The sequence below is a fragment of the Pteronotus mesoamericanus genome, unplaced genomic scaffold, assembly GCF_021234165.1.
Source record: "Pteronotus mesoamericanus isolate MK-2021 breed Mesoamerican mustached bat unplaced genomic scaffold, CSHL_Meso_final scaffold_21, whole genome shotgun sequence".
Lineage (NCBI taxonomy): Eukaryota > Metazoa > Chordata > Mammalia > Chiroptera > Mormoopidae > Pteronotus > Pteronotus mesoamericanus.
This window is the reverse complement of record NW_026555310.1, coordinates 232051-249247: the sequence shown is the minus strand read 5'-3', so window position 1 is coordinate 249247 and position 17197 is coordinate 232051. Positions and strand designations below refer to the sequence as shown.

Below are 17197 nucleotides of genomic sequence, written 5' to 3'. Positions count from 1 at the left end.
ATTCTTTGTAGAGAAAGTATTTTTTTTCTCTACAGATTGTAGCTTTTTGAAGGGCTACTACGTACAGTTAGATTTTAAGGCTTCTGATGTTAAATGTTGCAAATATTTACTGATCTCTTTAATTTCTTGACTTGTGTATGGCAACACAGCAGTCTCATAGGAATTAGTATCAATAGTAAAGCTTGGGTTTTTAGAATGTTGTATTTTGTTTTTTTAATTTTGTAATATTAAAAATAAAACTGTATATTTTTAAAATTTTGTTGTGCTCTTTATACTATTATTTACAAGGAAAATAAAATACACAGTAATATGGAAGTATTTAAATACTGGTTCCACAATAAAACTTCCAAATAAAATTTAATATTTATAAGAAACTGGAGCTTGTTTCTGTGCATATAATTATTATATTAGATTTTGTGCTTGCAAAATGGCTAAACACCTCCTGATCAAGATCTTTAAGTACTGATTTCTTAGAGTAATTGATGATTACCATCCAAGAAAACTACTCACAGAAGTGAGTGATTAAAAATGGAAAAACACTTTACAAAGTCTTATGAGTATTATGCTAAGTAAAACAAGCCAGTCAGAGAAAAACAAGTATCATAAGATTTCACTCATATGTGGAATCTAATAAACAAAATAAATAAACAAAATAGAAACAGAATCATAGATACAGAGAACAGACTGACAGATGTCAGATGTGAGAGGGTTGGGGTGAAAAAGATAGAGGTATTAAGAAAAAAACTCAGACAACAGTATGGTGATTATCAGAAAGAAAGGGGAAGGTAGAAGAGGGTATAGAGGGGTAAATGGTGATGGAAGGGGACTTGAACTTGAGGTGGTAAGCACACAATACAATACACAGGTTATGTATTATAGAATTGTATACCTGAAACCCATATAATTTTATTAACTAATGTCACCCCAATAAGTTAAATTTAAAAAAAATTTTTTAATGGAAAACCTTTTTCAAAGTTATTCAAAAGTATTAATTCTTGAAATTATATGGAAATATATATTTATAAGGGGGGACCCAAAAAAGCCAGAATTACCTTCTAGAGGACAGCCTAGCCCCCTGTAGTACAGGCTCCCTGCTCTAGGTAAGTGTTCTAGGAACCCACCTGTATCATGTACCAGCTGGTGGTGCTGTGAGAGGCTGCCTTCAGTTTCAGTGAATTTTTTTGAAGACTCTTTCAACGTGTTTGTGGATTTCATGATGGGTGACTTACGAGCACACCTGCCCACGCTGCAGTTTTCAGTTCAGCAGTTTTTGACCAAAAATGGCATGACTCCCATACTCCACCCTCCCTATTCACCCAGTCTCACCCTAAGTGGCTTTTCTTTGTTTCTCTGAATAAAAAAATTCCTCAAAGCAAAATGTTGCTGATATAAAAGAGGTGAGGCAAAAAATGGCAGAAGCACTAAAAGGCATCAAAATTCACGAGTTCAAAAACTGCTTTGAGCAGTGGGAAAAAACTTCTCAATAAGTGTATTGCATCAAATGGAAAGTACTTTGAAGGTGACTGAGGTTTAAACATATAAGAATAAATATACAGTTTTTATAAATAAATTCGGGGGAGTTTGGGATGCTCCCCCATACATTTATTCTTCCTTTTCTTTCATTGACAAATGGTAATGTTGGTAATTCTTGTAATTATGCACAGAATTTCATGTCTAAGAATACTTTTTCTTTTTTCTTTTTTTCCTTTTTTTTTTTTTTTTTTTTTTGGCTTAAACAGAAATATATTTTCTCACAGTTCTGGAGGCTAAAAGTCCAAGATCCAAGTATCAACATGGTTGGTTCCTTATCAGGGCCGTGAAGACTTCTCACCTTGATTTGTAAGTGGCCATCTTATCTTGTGTGTCTTTTATTTTTTTTATGTATTTTCCTATTACAGTTGGCATACAATATTATAATAGCTTTGGGTGTACAACATAATGATTAGACATTCATATACCTTACAAAGTGATCACTTTAATAAGTCTAGTACCCAGCTGACACCATACATAGTTATTACAATATCATTGGCTATATTCTTTTTACATTCCATGCCTACTTTCAGTCACACTTTTTCATGTCAAGTATTTCAACACAGTACTAGTGGTGCTTTAAAGTGCAAAATGTACATGCAGCCACCATGCAGCTAGTTTATATACCACAATAGGGCACATTAGCAGGTAATGGACAGAAGTATTGGATATATAGGAAGACAAAGATTCAAGACGACCACAGAGAGCCTAGGGGATCCCCAGGCCTCCTCACCCTCCAAATCCTGAGGACCACACATTGGGCTGTGCACAGTGTTCCTTGGGCACATGAACCCCACTCCTCCACAGCTCCGTGAGCCCCTCATCCACAGTGGATAGCAGGACACTGGGGACCTAGCTGCTGAAGTAGAGATGAATGTAGCAGCGCACCTCTTAGGCTGCCCTGAACCTATTGAGGTCAAGTAGTAGCTACTGCTCATTTCTCTCACCAGCTGCAGGAACCTCAGGGTGCATCACCAACCTTGATCTTTTGAGGCTTTTTCTGGAGTAGGCCCAGGCAAGGCTATTTATGGCCAGGAGCAATGCACCTGGGAGCTCTGTCCACTCCAAGACCCTACAAAGCAGAAACCAAGGGCAAAGAGGATCATGCTCTTACAGACACTTTTAAAAGATCATTTGAGCTGTGGTGTGAGTAATAGATAATAGTGGCAGAGAAAAGAGACATAGATTACTAACCAGTTCATCAGTCAGGGTGTCTAGTTACAAACAACAGATTCCACCCTGATCATCTTAAGCAGAGAGGAATTATTTCAAAGAAGATTTAGCAGTGCACAAGAGTCTGCGGGGCAGAGAGCCAGAGTCCTCAGCCACGCAACCTGGGACGTCACTCAACACCCCACCAAGTGGCTTTGGTATCCCCACCCCTGACACTAGAAGCTTGGTTCACACAGCACTGCCCACTGCACCAGACATCAGAACTCTGTAACAGCTGCCCGCAAGGGCCAGACACCTCCTCCACACACGCACCAGACCGTAAATTCTGCATCCCTCTGCCACAGAGCTCAGTTCCAAGCCAAAGTATCATGCAGGTGAGTCTAACTGGCAGGTCCACAGTCGAATGCTGGTGCCCTAGCTTCAAAGGCAGCTGGGAAAGCAAGTTTTCTGGCTACTATTTTGCAGAGAGAGGACTCATAGGACAGAACACTTCCCAAACATTAGAGGAGTGTTCAAAGGGTTCTGGAAAAACAGAAAACATGGCAAATGTCCACCAGTTACATATCCCACTACTGTAACTGAAATCCAAGTGATTCCAGCGCATTGAAAAGAGAAAAATAACAGTGCAGTAGGCTGATAAAAAAAAATGGGTATAAAGTAAGTTATTAGGGCTGGAACAGGAAGCACAGAAAGACAGTTAAGTCAGAATAAATGGTAATAAAAATAATGAGATTCAAAGATGGCAGCCAAGTAGGTAGAAGCTGAGTCCATTTTCTCTAGCCCCCAACTTGGATTTTTGGCTGATCTTTGACAAAAAACCTGAAGAATCCATGGACTCTTAGCTAATATGAAGTTTTGAGCCAAGGAGTACAGAAGGCTCTTCACAAGGGTCAGTAAGGAGATTTTATGAGATGAAGGGGAAATGCCCTGTGTGTGTGTCTGTAGATGCGGACAGATTGGTCAAAAATCGTAGCTTTGTGGCTCCCTCCCCTCACAGGACAGGGGGCCCCAGTCCCAAGCAGGGAGCCCACAGGCTGGAGCCAAGAGTAACTTGGGAGGCTACGTGAGGTCATACACAGCAAGCAGCTCGTCATCCATAGCTGCAGCACCAAACACCAACCAGGAGAATGCCAGAGAGACAGAGAAGGACTCTATCTGCACCTGGGCTGGGCAGAGGCAGGCTGCAGCCATGAGAGACTTCTGCCTTTTTGGAGAGCGATATGTGCAGAAAGCTGGACAGTGACTTGGTGCTGCAGTGGGTATGGCACAGAAAGACCTTTTAAAAGGGAAGCTGAAGCGTGCTGGGCAGGGACCCCATGCACACCTGCTTTGCCAACCGAGAGACAAGACTGAAAGCGCTGTTTGTTCCTATTGAACACAGATGGGCAGGGATATTAGAAAATAGTACAGCAAATGGGTCCCTGGCCCTGGCCTAGCACAGCTAGGAAGCTGGAGGCTACACAACACAAGGAGTTCTAGATTGTGTCTACTACCAGGGCAGTGGGCTGGGACTTCGATGGGCAAGAGATTATTCATAACCAGGCAGAAACCCCTTCCCCAGCAGAAATCAAACACCCGGGAAGGGAAGATCAACCCAGCGTCCACCTCCTGCAGGATTGGCAAAACAGGCAGGACTGTCTCAAGAACCCCCTGCACAGTACATATCCATAGGTGAAAGGCTGGAAGAGAATCTCTGAAAGGACCCATTTTGAACTTCTCTTAGTGAGACAAAATACACTGGTTCTTAGGTCCCTATTCTACTGAGGCCAGCAAGGCAGGGAGATCAGAAATGGGTGCAGCAAGGGGTAATCAGGGCCCCACCCACACAGAGTTGCCAACAGAACCACACAATAAAGAGCTGACCCTCTTACACAGATTCACCCTTCCCTTGAAATGGGCAGCTAATTCATTAGGAACTACACATTATTGGAAATTAGCTGGGAAGGGCTGGGAAGGGAAGACGGGTGGAACAGGGGTAAGGAAACATAGCCACAATTTTCCCAGGAGACTGAACAGCACCTCCAAAGACTGACCCAGGGGTCCCACCCTCCCAATTGCAATAGAAGCCTCTTGTAGATGCAGGTGAGGGTGGTACGTGCAGTGCTGCTACAAATCAGATGACCCACCCGTGAACCTTGAGCTGATAAAAAGCCAGAGAAAGATCCAGAAGAAGAAAACAGAAAGCAAACACCAAACTCTGCTGAGACAAATTCCACATTGTTCTTCTTCAGAAAGTGCGTTATTTTTTTCACATAGCCCTTTAACATTTCTTCATTTTCTTCAAGTGTATTCCAACTAATTCACTATTTTTGCCTTTTATTTTTCATTCTTTTTATTTAGGTGTTTATATATTTTTTTCACTTCAAATCTCACATTGTATCCTTCTCTCTTCTTACTCCATTTTGCCTTCTTCCTGCCCTTTCTCATTTTTGTTGTAAATTTTATTTTCCCCCTCTTTACTCCTAGTTCCCATTCCTTACTCTTGTGATTTCTCCTCTCTCTATCCTCTCAAAATCATTCTTCCTACCTTTAGTCAGCTCACAGTATTTTCCCCCTTCTTATAACATTCTTATTTTCTTTCCATCTCTATTTGTGGCTTGTTTTGTATGGATATTGCAATTATTGCCATTTTATTTCTATTGTATTCCTATCTGTTCATTATTTTTAATTTCAAATATCATAGGTGACTCTCCCCCTTCTTTATTCCATTTTGCCTTCCTCCAGCCCTTACTTATTTGACTTAGGATTTTTTTTTCTTGTCTTCCCCTGGTTTCTAATCCCTACTCTTATTATTTCTCCTCCCTCTTCCCTCTCAAAATCATTTTTCTCAACTCTAGTCATCTCATATTCTTTTTTTCTATCTTATAACATTCTTAACCTCTTTCCACCTTTATTATTCTTTGCTCATTTGCTTTTGATATTGCTGATGTGGTAGGGAGGTATTTTTCCTGGTATGGGTTTGGTTTTCTGGGTTGTATTGGTTTGTTAACCAGCACCTGTACAACAGCATACAAGATGCAGCTGGGGTTGTGATTCTCAGTCAGCCAGCTGGAGGGAAAAACTCACTAATGAAAGAGCCATCAATAATCAAAGCCCAAGTACAAGAGCGCCCACATAAACTGAATAAAGAGAGCCCACATATCCAGAACAGGAGACCAAAGGGATTGCACCACTGACTCCCACAGAACTCCTACCACAGAAAGCCACACCACGAACACAGGCAGTCAAAGCAGAGCAATCTAAGATGCAGAAACAAACAAAAAGAGTCACCTAAAATGGGAAGACAAAGAAATAACCCCAATCAAAAGAAAAGGAGGGATCCTCAGAAAAATAACTAAATAAAATTGAGGCAAGCAATCTATCAGACATGGAATTCAAAATAATGGTTATAAGGGTGTTCAGGGAACTCAGTGAGAACTACAAAGAATTTTATGGGAGCTACAAGGAACTTAGTGGGAACTACAGCAGCATGAAAAAGGATATAGAAACTATGAATAAGAACCAGAAAGAAATGAAGAATACAATATCTGAAGTGAAGAATACATTAGAAGGAATCAAAATCAGTCTAGATGATGCAGAGAACCGAATCAGTGAGCTGGAAGACAAAGTCATAAAAAATACCCAGAGCACCAAAATGAAAAAAGACACAGAGAATGAGGATAGTTTAAGGGAGCTTCAGGACAACATGAAATGTAACAACATTCACATCATGGGACTATCAGAGAGGGAAGAAAAGGAACAAGGGATAGAAAACCTGTTTGAAAAAATGATGACAGAAAAATTCCCTAACTTGGTGAGGGGAAAAGTCACACAACTTCAGGAAGCACAGAGAGTCCCAATAAAGATGAAACCAAAGAGGCCCACTCCAAGACAGATCATAATTAAAATGGCAAATTTAAAGACAAAGAGAGAATCTTAAAGTCAGCAAAGGAGAAACGGCTAGTAACATATAAGGGAGCTCCAATAAGGCTAGCAGCTGACTTCTCGACAGAAACACTACAAGCCAAAAGAAATTGGCATGAAATAACCCAAGCAATAAAAAGCAAGGACATACAACCAAGACTATTCTATCCAGCAAGGTTCTCATTTAAAATGGAAGGTGAAATAAAGAGCTTCTAGACAAAAGAAGTCTAAATGAATACATCTCAACCAAGGCAGCACTGAAAGGGATGCTAAAGGGATGGCTATAAGAAGGAAGAGAAAGAGAGAGAGAAAGGAACACAGGTACAGAATAAATGGCAATGAATAAGTACCTATTAATAATAAACAAACTAAATGGATAAAATGCTCCAATCAAAAAACATAGGGTAGCTGAATGGATAAGAAAACAAGACCTACATATATGCTATCTACAAGAGACCCACCTCAGAGCAAAAGATCTACACAGTCTGGAAGTGAAGGGATGGAAAAATGTATTCTAAGAAAACAGACATGGAAAAAAAAGCAGGAGTAGCAATATTTATATCAGACAAAATAGACTTCAAAACAAAGTCCATAAAGAGAGACAAAGAAGATCACTACATAATATTTAAGGAAGTAGTCCCTCAAGAAGATATAACCCTTGTAAACATATATAAACCCAATATAGGAGCACCTAAGTACATAAGGAAAATCTTGGAGGACTTCAAGAAAGATATCAACAGCAAGACAGTCATTGTAGAATTTTTAATACCTCACTGTCAACAATAGGTAGATCTTCCACAGAATCAACAAGGATATTGTGGCATTGAATGACACTCTATATCAAATGTATTTAATTGATATATACAGAACCTTTCACCCCAAAGAAGCAAAATATACATTCAATTCAAAGCACATGGAACATTTTCAAAGACAGACCACATGATAGGACACAAGCCTCAACAAATTCAAGAAAATTGAAATCATATCAAGCATTTTCTTGGATCACAATGGCTTGAAACTAGAAACCAACCTCAAGGGAAAAACTCAAAAACATTCAAATTCATGAAGACTGAATAACATGTTATTAAATAATGAATGGGTTAACAATGAGATCAAGGGAGAAATCAAAAAGTACCTAGAAACAAATAAAAATGAACATATAACAACCCAAAACCTATGGGACACAGCAAAAGCAGTCCTGAGAAAGAATTTCACAGCAAAACAGGTCAATCTATAGAAGATAGAGAAATCTGAAATAAACAACCTAACCCTACATCTACAAGAACTAGAGAAACAACAGACAAAGCCCAGAGAGAGTAGGAGAAAGGAAGATCGGAGCAGAATTAAATGCCATAGAGATTTATAAAACAACTCAAAGGATCAATAAATACAAAATCTAATTCTTTGAAAAGATAAACAGAATTGACAAATGTTTAATCAAACTCATCAAGAAAAAAAAGAGAGAGGAACTAAGTAAATAAAACTAGAACTGAAAGAGGAGAAGTTGCAACCAATACCACATAAATACGAAGAATTATAAGAAATTACTATGAACAACTATATGCCAAGAAATTTGACAACCTGGACGGAATGGACAAATTTTTAGAAACATACATCTTACAAAACTGAATCAAGAAGAAGCAGAAAGCCTGAACAGATCGATAACAACTAGTGAAATTGAAGCAATAATCAAAAAATTATGACACACAAAAGCCCTTTACCAGATAGCTTCACAGTTGAATTTTACCATACATTTAAAGGAGAACTATCTCCTATACTTCTCAATCGATACTAAAAAATCCAACAAAAGGGAAGACTCCCAAAGTCTTTTTAGAAGGCCAACATCATCCTAATCCCAAAACCAGGTAAAGGCACAACAAAGAAATAAAACTGCAGGCCAATATCTCTGATTAACATAGATGAAAAATCCTCAATAAAATATTGGCAATCTGGATTCAGCAATATATTAAAAAGATCATACGCCATGATCAAGGGGGATTCATTCCAGGGATGCAAGAATGGTACAATATTCACATATAAATAAACATAGTATACCACATAAACAAAATGAAATAAAAAATCACATGATTATATCAATAGATGCTGAAAAAGGATTTGATAAAATACAGTACCCATTTATGATAAAAACACTCAGCAAAGTGGGAATAGAGGGAGTGCAACCACAATAAAGGCCATTTATGAGGAACCTACAGCCAACATCATACTCAATGGGCAGAAACTAAAAGCTTTCCCCTTAAGATCAGGAACAAGACAAGGGTGTCCGCTTTCACTACTCTTATTCAACATAATATTGGAACTTCTTGCCACAGCTATCAGACAAGAAAAAGAAATAAAAAGCATCCAAATTGGAAATGAGGAAGTAAAACTGTCATTATTCACAGTCAACATCATAGTGTACATGGAAAACACTATAGTCTCCCCCCAAAACACTATTCAACCTAATAGATGAATTTTGCAACATAGAAGAATACAAAGTCAACATTCAGAAATCGATGGCATTTTTGTAAACCAACAATGAAATATCAGAAAGAGAAACTAGAGGGAGAAATCCCATTTACTATAGCAACAAAAAAAATAAAGTACCTAGGAATAAATTTAACCAAGGAGGAAAAAACTGTACTAGAAAAATTATAGAACACTGAAGGAAATTAAGGAAGAGACAAATAAATAGAACCATATACTGAGGTCATAGATAGGAAGAATTAGCATCATCAAAATATCCGTACTACCCAAAGCAATCTGTAGATTTAACACAATTCCTATTAAAATACCAATGACATATTTCACAGATCTAGAACAAATACTTCAAAAATTTTTATGGGGACTTCCAGTCAAGATAACAGCATAGGCAGATAGGGCTCACTTCTTCACACAACACCATAAAAATTATAATTAAACCCTGGCTGATGTGGCTCAGTGGATTGGGCACTGGTCTGTGAACCAAAGGGTTGCTGGTTTGATTCCCAGTTAGGATACATGCCTGGGTTGTGGGCCAGGTCCCCAGTAGGGAGTGCGTGAGAGGCAACCACACACTGATGTCTCTCCCCTTCTCTTTCTCACTCCCTTCCCCTCAGTCTAAAAATAAATAAAATCTTCTTTTAAAAAAATAAAATGACAACTAAAATATAGAACAACACTCTCTCAGAACCATTGGAACTGAGTTGAATGGAAGTTTGACAAATACAAATTAAAGAAACCACATCCATCCAGACTGATAGTAGTGGTGAAGATGTGGAATGGGCTGGTCTCCCACCCATGTGTGAGGGATAAAAATTCAGGAAAGCTATCTCTGTAACAAGGAGTCCCAGCCCCACACCATGCCCCCCAGTCTAGTGCCAAGAACATAAGTCCCGACAACTTCTGGTTGCAAAAACCAGTGGGGACTGTGTCAGCGGAAGAAACTGCTGGAACCCCAAGCAGTTCCTCTTAAAGACCCACACACAGGCTCATCTACTCAGATTCACCCCCTCTGAGTTACAGCACTAGGGTAACAGTGTCATACAAGAGGATCTGCAGTGGCTGGCATCAAGGCAACCAGAGGCTACTGTCCTTTTTTCTGAACCTTTCCCCCACAGAGTCAGCATGCTGGTGCCATATCTAAGACTCCCTCAACCAGGCTAATGCTGTTTTCCCCACCCTGGAGATCCCTAGAGACTCCATCCCAAGCTTATGGGCATACCCAAGCTCCTTTTCCATATGAATAGCTGGTATTAGCTCATGCTTCACAACTTCCCAAATCCTCTCAAACAAGCAACGGCTGGAATCAGTGAGCCCCAGGATCAGCACTAGCAGCAGCCAGCCTAGGTTCACAGGTTGGCTTTTCCTGGGAATCTCTAAGCCCAGAACAAGTAGCAGCCATCTCAGATTGCTTTATAGCACAGGAAGAGTGACCCAAGAAAAACACAGGTTGGGGCTGGCCTTGCCCTGCACCGTCCAGGAAACCCCAGAGCCTGACACCCAGTGGACAGCTACAGACCACATTGGAACACCACCACCCTGCCCATGCACAGCTGATATTCCACAAGGGCAAAGGGTGGTGATCAGCAGTCACAGCAAGTCCTTGCTGCTGACTGGCCTGTGTTAACCCCTCCCATTGATCTGCCAACAGCAACCAAGGTTCAACCACAAAAGGAGGATGTACTCACAAAGTACCTGAAGCCCACACAAGGACTGCACCTGAATACCCATCTTGGGTGATGGAGGAGGTGGTGCCACTTGACCGTACAGGACACCTCCTACATTAAGCCTCACTACTAAGACATGGAGTCAAATCAGCTCGACCTAATACATAGAAACAAACATGGGGAGGCTGCCAAAATGGAGGACAAAGAAACATGGCCCAAATTAAAGAACAGATCAAAACTCCAGAAAAAGAGCTAAACAAAATGGAGATAAGCAATCTATCAGATGTTAAGTTCAAAACACTGATTATAAGGATGCTCAAAGAACTTACTGAGAACCTCAACAGCATAAAAAGATCCTGTCAGAAACAAAAAATTCACTAATTGAAATCAAGAACAATTTACAGGGAAACAACAGTAGAGTGGATGAAACTGAGAATCAAATCAATGATTTGGAACTTGGGGAGCAAAAAACAACCAATCAGAACAACAAGAAGAAAAAAGAACCAAAAAAAATGAGAACAGTATAAGCATCCTCTGGAAAAACTTCAAGAAAACCAGCATTTGCATCATAGCGGTGGCAAAAGAGAAAAGAAAGAGCAATAAATTAGAAGTCTATTTGAAAGAATAATGAAAGAAAACTTCCCTAATTAGGTGAAGAAAGTAGACACACAAGTCCAGGAAGCACAGAGTCCCAAAAAAGATGGATGCAAAGAGGCCCACACCAAGATATATCAAAATTATAATGCCACAGTTTAAAGATAAAGAGAGAATCTCAAAAGCAGTGAGAGAAAAGAAATTAGTTACCTGCAGAGGAGTATCCAGAAGACTGTCAACTGATTTCTCAAAAGAAACTTTGCAGGCAAGAAGGGATTGGCAAGAAATATTCAAAGACACGAAAATCAGGGACTTAGGATTTTTCTACAGAGCAAAGCGGTCATTTAGAATCAAAGGGCAGATAAAGAGCTTCCCAGACCCAAAAAAAAAAAAAAACTAAGGGAGTTCATAATTACCAAACCATTATTACATGAAATTTTAAATGGACTTAAGAAGATCAAAACTATGAACAATAAAATGGCAATAAATACATATCCATCAACAATTGAATCTAAAAATCAAACTAAGCAAACAAGAAGAAGAGACAGATCATGGATATAAAGAACATTCTGATGGTTACCAGATGGGACTGGGGTGTCGGGGAATGGGTGAAGAGGTGAGGGGATTAAAAGTACGAACAACCATGGTACAGAATAACCATGTGGATATAAAGTGCAGTATAAGAAATAAAATAGCCAAAGAACTTATACACATGGCCCATGGACATGAACAATGGTGAGGGGATTGCCTGATGGAGTGGGGCAAAGGGTGAAAAATCAGGACTACTGTAATAGCATAATCAATAAAATATAATTAAAATTTAAAAATTTATATGGAACCAAAAAAAAAAAAAAAAAGACCCTGAATGAATAGCCTCAGCAAGCTTGAGAAAGTAGAACAAAGTAGGAGGAGTCACAATACCTGACATCAAACTATACTACAAGGCCACTGTAATCAAAACAGTATGGTACTAACATAAGAACAGACACATGGATCAATGGATGGAATAGAGGGCCAAGAAATATATCGACATCTCTATGGTGAATTAATATTTGACAAAGGAGGCACAAGCATACAATGGAGTAAAAATAGCCCCTTCATTAAATGGTGTTGGGGGAGCTGAACCGATACAAGCAAAAAAATGAAAGTAGACCACCAATTTACATCACACACCAGAATAAACTCAAAATAGATAAAAGACTTAACTATAAGTTGTGACACCATAAAAGTTCTAGAGTAAAACATAGGCAGGAAATTCTCAAATATTCCGCGCAGCAATATTTTCACCAATATGTCCCCTAAAGCAAGGGACATAAAGGAAGGAATAAACAAATGGGACTTCATCAAAATAAGAAGCTTCTGTATGGCTAAGGAAAACATCAGCAAAATGAAAAGGGAACCAACTCTGTGGGAGAACATATTTACAAATGACACCTCAGACAAGGGTTTAATCTCCAAAATATATAAAGAACTCATGCATCTCAACACCATCAAGACAAACAATGCAATTTAAAAAATGGGCAAAGGATCTGAATAGACACTTCTTCTAGGAGGACTTACAGATGTCCCATTGACATATGAGAAGATGCTCAACATCACCAGCCATCAGAGAGATGCAAATTAAAAACACAACGATATACCACTTCAAGGATCAGCATATAGCTCGCCGTGCATGCTCTCAGGTGAGAGAAGCATGAAGCCACCTAGGGCTGAGCCAGTCGGATTTCCTCATGTACACTCCTGGCCTCCTCTCTCAGCTCAGAACAATGGAGGGAAAAGCCTCTCCCCTTGTCTTGTTCACATACCAACTCTCTCAGGAAGTCTTTCCTTGGACCTAACTTTGATGCCTCGCATTGCACTCTCAGTCCAAAGATATATCTCATTCAGTCCTTGACAGACTGAAAGAAAGTAAGTTCATGCCCCCTTTATCAGATCTTTTTTGGGTTATAAGAATGTTAACTATCCATACTACCCCATCCCAGCCATCTGACCCCAACTCATCATTGACTTTTAGTTCATTTCCTTGCTCTGGAAATTGGACTGCACTCAATGGGACTGCAAAACAATCAAAATTCTTTTGGAGGGCAGCTTGGCAACATATCTTGAGGTTCTAAAACTGTGCATATGTTTTGACTCAACAGTTCCACCTTTGGAAGTTTGTTCTCAGAAAAGTGTAAGTATACAAAGATATAAGTACAATGATATCTGTCTCAGCAATATTTATAACAAACAAATTTTAGTTTCAATAATAGGAGACTGATTTAAATTATAGCACTATATTGTACACCTGAAATTTATATAACTAATACAATATTGTATACAAATGATACTTAAATGTTAAAAATTTAACAATAAAGAATATGTAAAAATAAATAATGGTACATTCATATAGTAGGATACAATATTGATATTAAAATCATGCTTTAGAAGTCTACTTGTATGAATAAATGTGAGAATATAGCTTAATGAGGTAGAAAACACAGGTTAAAGAACAATTTAGACAATACAATCCCATTTTTAGTTCTTAAAAACATGTATACATACACATACTATATAGAGGCAAAACAAACTGGTATAATTTCCCAAGGACACTATCAACATCAAGATGTTAACAGTCATTTTCTTTTCTTCTGGATACAAAATCTCTGCTAGTTTTGTAAACTAGAAAATAAAATCAATGCTGTTTTAAAAGTCCTCGTTTATTGTACCTTGAGAGTGATTTCCCAGCTTGTCTTGCCTCCTCCTGAGGCTTATTGCTGAAGGAGAGTTTATGAGCAAGCAAGAACTGCCTTCCCAAGAAAAGTAAAATGGTGCTAGATCCCTCTGGTCAGCGAATTAAAGTGGACTCCAAGTGGAAATAGGGGACAGTTTGCAAGAAACAAAAGCATTATCTTGAGAGTCTAGGGGCCAGATCCAACCTTCTAATCAGTCAGGGGAGAAAGGTATGCGAGCCTTTCTACTGCATGGCCAGAGGAGGAAATGAAGAGCTAGTCAGCCAGCAGGCGAGAGAGAAGCTAGGTAGAGAATAGTGCTTCAGGGGGTTCAGGAGAGAAGCGGTAAGTCAGGAACAAAGCAAGTAGATGCTTCCAGACCTAAAGCAGAACCAAACAAGATGTACTTAAACTGCCAAAGCCAGGCCAGTCACTCCCTACCCCTGTTCCTTCCCTGCTTCCCTGGTCACCTAGTCGGGCCTCATATCTGGAGTAAAGGAGATCTCCTTATATCAGAGGTAACTGATAGGAGAGACAGGGGCTTGCAATGAGGGTTCTGGGAGAAGAAGGAAGACTGGTGTCCCTAGGAAGGTACTCTGAGCATCAGAAAAGACCAGGAATTGCTCAGTCATCACACAAGATGGTCACAGCTGCCTTCCCTCAGGTGCATGTTTCTCCAGCTCTGTCCCTATAAACAAGTCAGGTCAAGGCCATAAGAACAGGCCCTAGAGCAGAGCACGGAGCAGCATGTCAGTGGGTTGGGCCCTTAAGCTGGGCAGGCCAAGGAACCCCGCACATGCTGCACACAGCTGGCCAGTTCCTCAAGGACTGCAGTTCCCAGCTTCTCCCTCCTCCTTGAAAGTATCCAAGAATCAGGCTCTTATGTCTAAGAACTTGAGAGGACCAAGGGCTTCAAACGTACTTCTTCACGAGCCTCCTCATTGCTCCTGTGACCTCCTTGTTCCTCAAAGTGTAGACGAAAGGGTTGAACATGGGAGTGACAACTGTGTAAAAGAGGGCAAGGATCTGGTCCGCATGCTGAGAGGAGCCTGCCCAAGGCTTCATATAGGCAGCAGTCCCGGTCCCAAAAAAAAGCACGACCACAAACAGGTGGGAGGAACAGGTAGAGAAGACTTTTTGACGTCCCTGGGATGTCGCGACCCCAAGGATGGTGGTAAGGATACAAGTGTAGGAGGCTATGATCAGTAAGAAGGGGGTCAGGATAAAAGCTATCGTGACAGCAAGATTGCCCACTTCACCCCAGAAGGTGCTTGTGCTAGCCAGTCTCAGCACAGGCAGGATGTCACACAGGAAGTGATGAATTGTGTTGGCACTGTGGAAGGGCAATGTGAAGATGAATATGGAGTGAGTGGTGCCGGTGATGATGCCCATGAGGTAGGAGGCCCCCACCATACGGGCACACGCGCCCCGGTTCATCAGGGTGCCATAATGTAGCGGCCGGCAGATGGCAGCATAGCGGTCGTAGGCCATGGCGGTGAGCAGGCAGCATTCCGCGATGCCAAAGAGGGCAAAGAAGTACAGCTGGGTGAAGCAGCTGGCAAGTGGGATGGTGGGGCAGGAGGAGAGGAGATCGGCGAGCATCCTGGGCACGATGGTTGTGGTGTAGAGGATCTCCACCATGGAGAAGTGGCGAAGGAAGAAATACATAGGCGAGTGCAGGGCAGGGTCGGCCAGTGTGAGGAGGATGATCAGGGAGTTGCCCAGCAAGGTGACCAGGTAGATGCAGAGCACCACCCAAAACAGAGAGCCCCGAAGGGAACCAAAACCCGAGAACCCCAGCAAAACGAACTCAGTTACTGCCGTGCCATTGCCACCCCCCATATTCCCTAGGACTGGAAGAAGGGGCCAAGGGAGGGTTCTGGCTGCAGCAGGAAATGCGTGGAATTGTCCACAAGAACATCCCAATTAACAGGAATCAGATGGGTGAGCACCTGGGCTGCTAGCAATTTTTTCCCAGAAAAAACCATCAGGACAGAAAAAAGATAAACTAGGGAAGTTGGTGGGGAGTGGCAGACCTTCCTCAAGGTTGGGATCTGGAAAGACAGGGTGGTTGGTCCCACCCACTGAAGTTCTGGGTTCTAGCAGCAAAGAGGTGTAACCAATAGAATAGGTCTGTTTGAGAAAGTGGTGGAGAATGTGGGCAGGAAGGTGAGTGAGCAGACAGAATAAATAAAGTAGGCAGAAGGAGACTGGAAGAAACATGGATCCACCATGATGCAGAGGAAAAGCTGGAGTGAGAACAAGAGCAAGAGAGAGGAAGAGAAGACACAGGAACAAAGGCTATGGAGAGGAGGCAGGTGCAGCTTTTACCTGCAGATGGGTCCCCATGGCCCTCAGAATGCCCCTCCCTGACAATATGTCACAGAAGCTCAATCCCCGCAAGAGCCTAAGGCTCAGAGCAGGGGATAGGGAGCGAAAGTAGACAAGGAAGCTTTAGAAGGAGGGAGGAGTTTTGTCTGATAACCAGAGAGAAACAGTTTCCTACTGCCCTAGCTACTGCCTAAGCCCCTCTGAATTCCCTGCTATCAGGCCTGTCCTCTGGAGTCACCACACCAAGGACAATAGAGACCACAATGCAGAATGGTCTGGGATGTACCCAGTGGTCCTTAGGCAAGGTCTGCATGAAGCTGGGATCAGAAACCAAGTGTTCCACTAACCTCGTCAGCTCCTATCTGCTGAACTGCTCAGTCCACTGCCCATAGGCTGCCCCAGGCCTGAGGCCCCCTCCCAGAATTAGTCCCTAGGTCACTTCTCTCCTGGAAACTAAGGAGAGCACTTTTCCACATCCTTTTGTTAAAAAAAAAAAAAAAAAACCCACAGTACTAATGCTCAAAGAAAAGAAACTGCTGAAATAGTAACAAGTCTGACTTCAGTAGAACTTCCCAACCTAGTCCATGGGTTCAACCTTCTCCCCAGCTGCTGAGGAAGACTTTAGAAACAGGAAACACTCACCCAAATCTCCCCTGGGGCAAATGACACCCAGCAGCAGGAAATGACAGGGGAGACCCGAGTATATGCTTTGAGCACTAATGGTCCAATGAATAAAACTAGAAAGTGCTGGTCCTTTGAATTATGTGTATCACTTAACCAGGAAAGAAGACTTCTTTGATATAGGTTCAC

General features: G+C 41.1%; 1 protein-coding gene across 1 annotated transcript; it reads right to left on the bottom strand.

Moving 5' to 3' along the window:
• Positions 1-14968: 14968 nt before the first annotated feature.
• On the bottom strand, positions 14969-15898 carry LOC129084510 (olfactory receptor 9-like). Its single transcript, XM_054590708.1, has one exon. The coding sequence runs from the start codon at positions 15896-15898 to the stop codon at positions 14969-14971; it is 930 nt and encodes a 309-aa protein (XP_054446683.1).
• Between the last annotated feature and the right edge of the window lie 1299 nt (positions 15899-17197).

Bases quoted from the DNA above. Each gene is read 5' to 3' on its own strand.
- LOC129084510 (XM_054590708.1), bottom strand. From the start codon at position 15,898: ATGGGGGGTGGCAATGGCACGGCAGTAACTGAGTTCGTTTTGCTGGGG.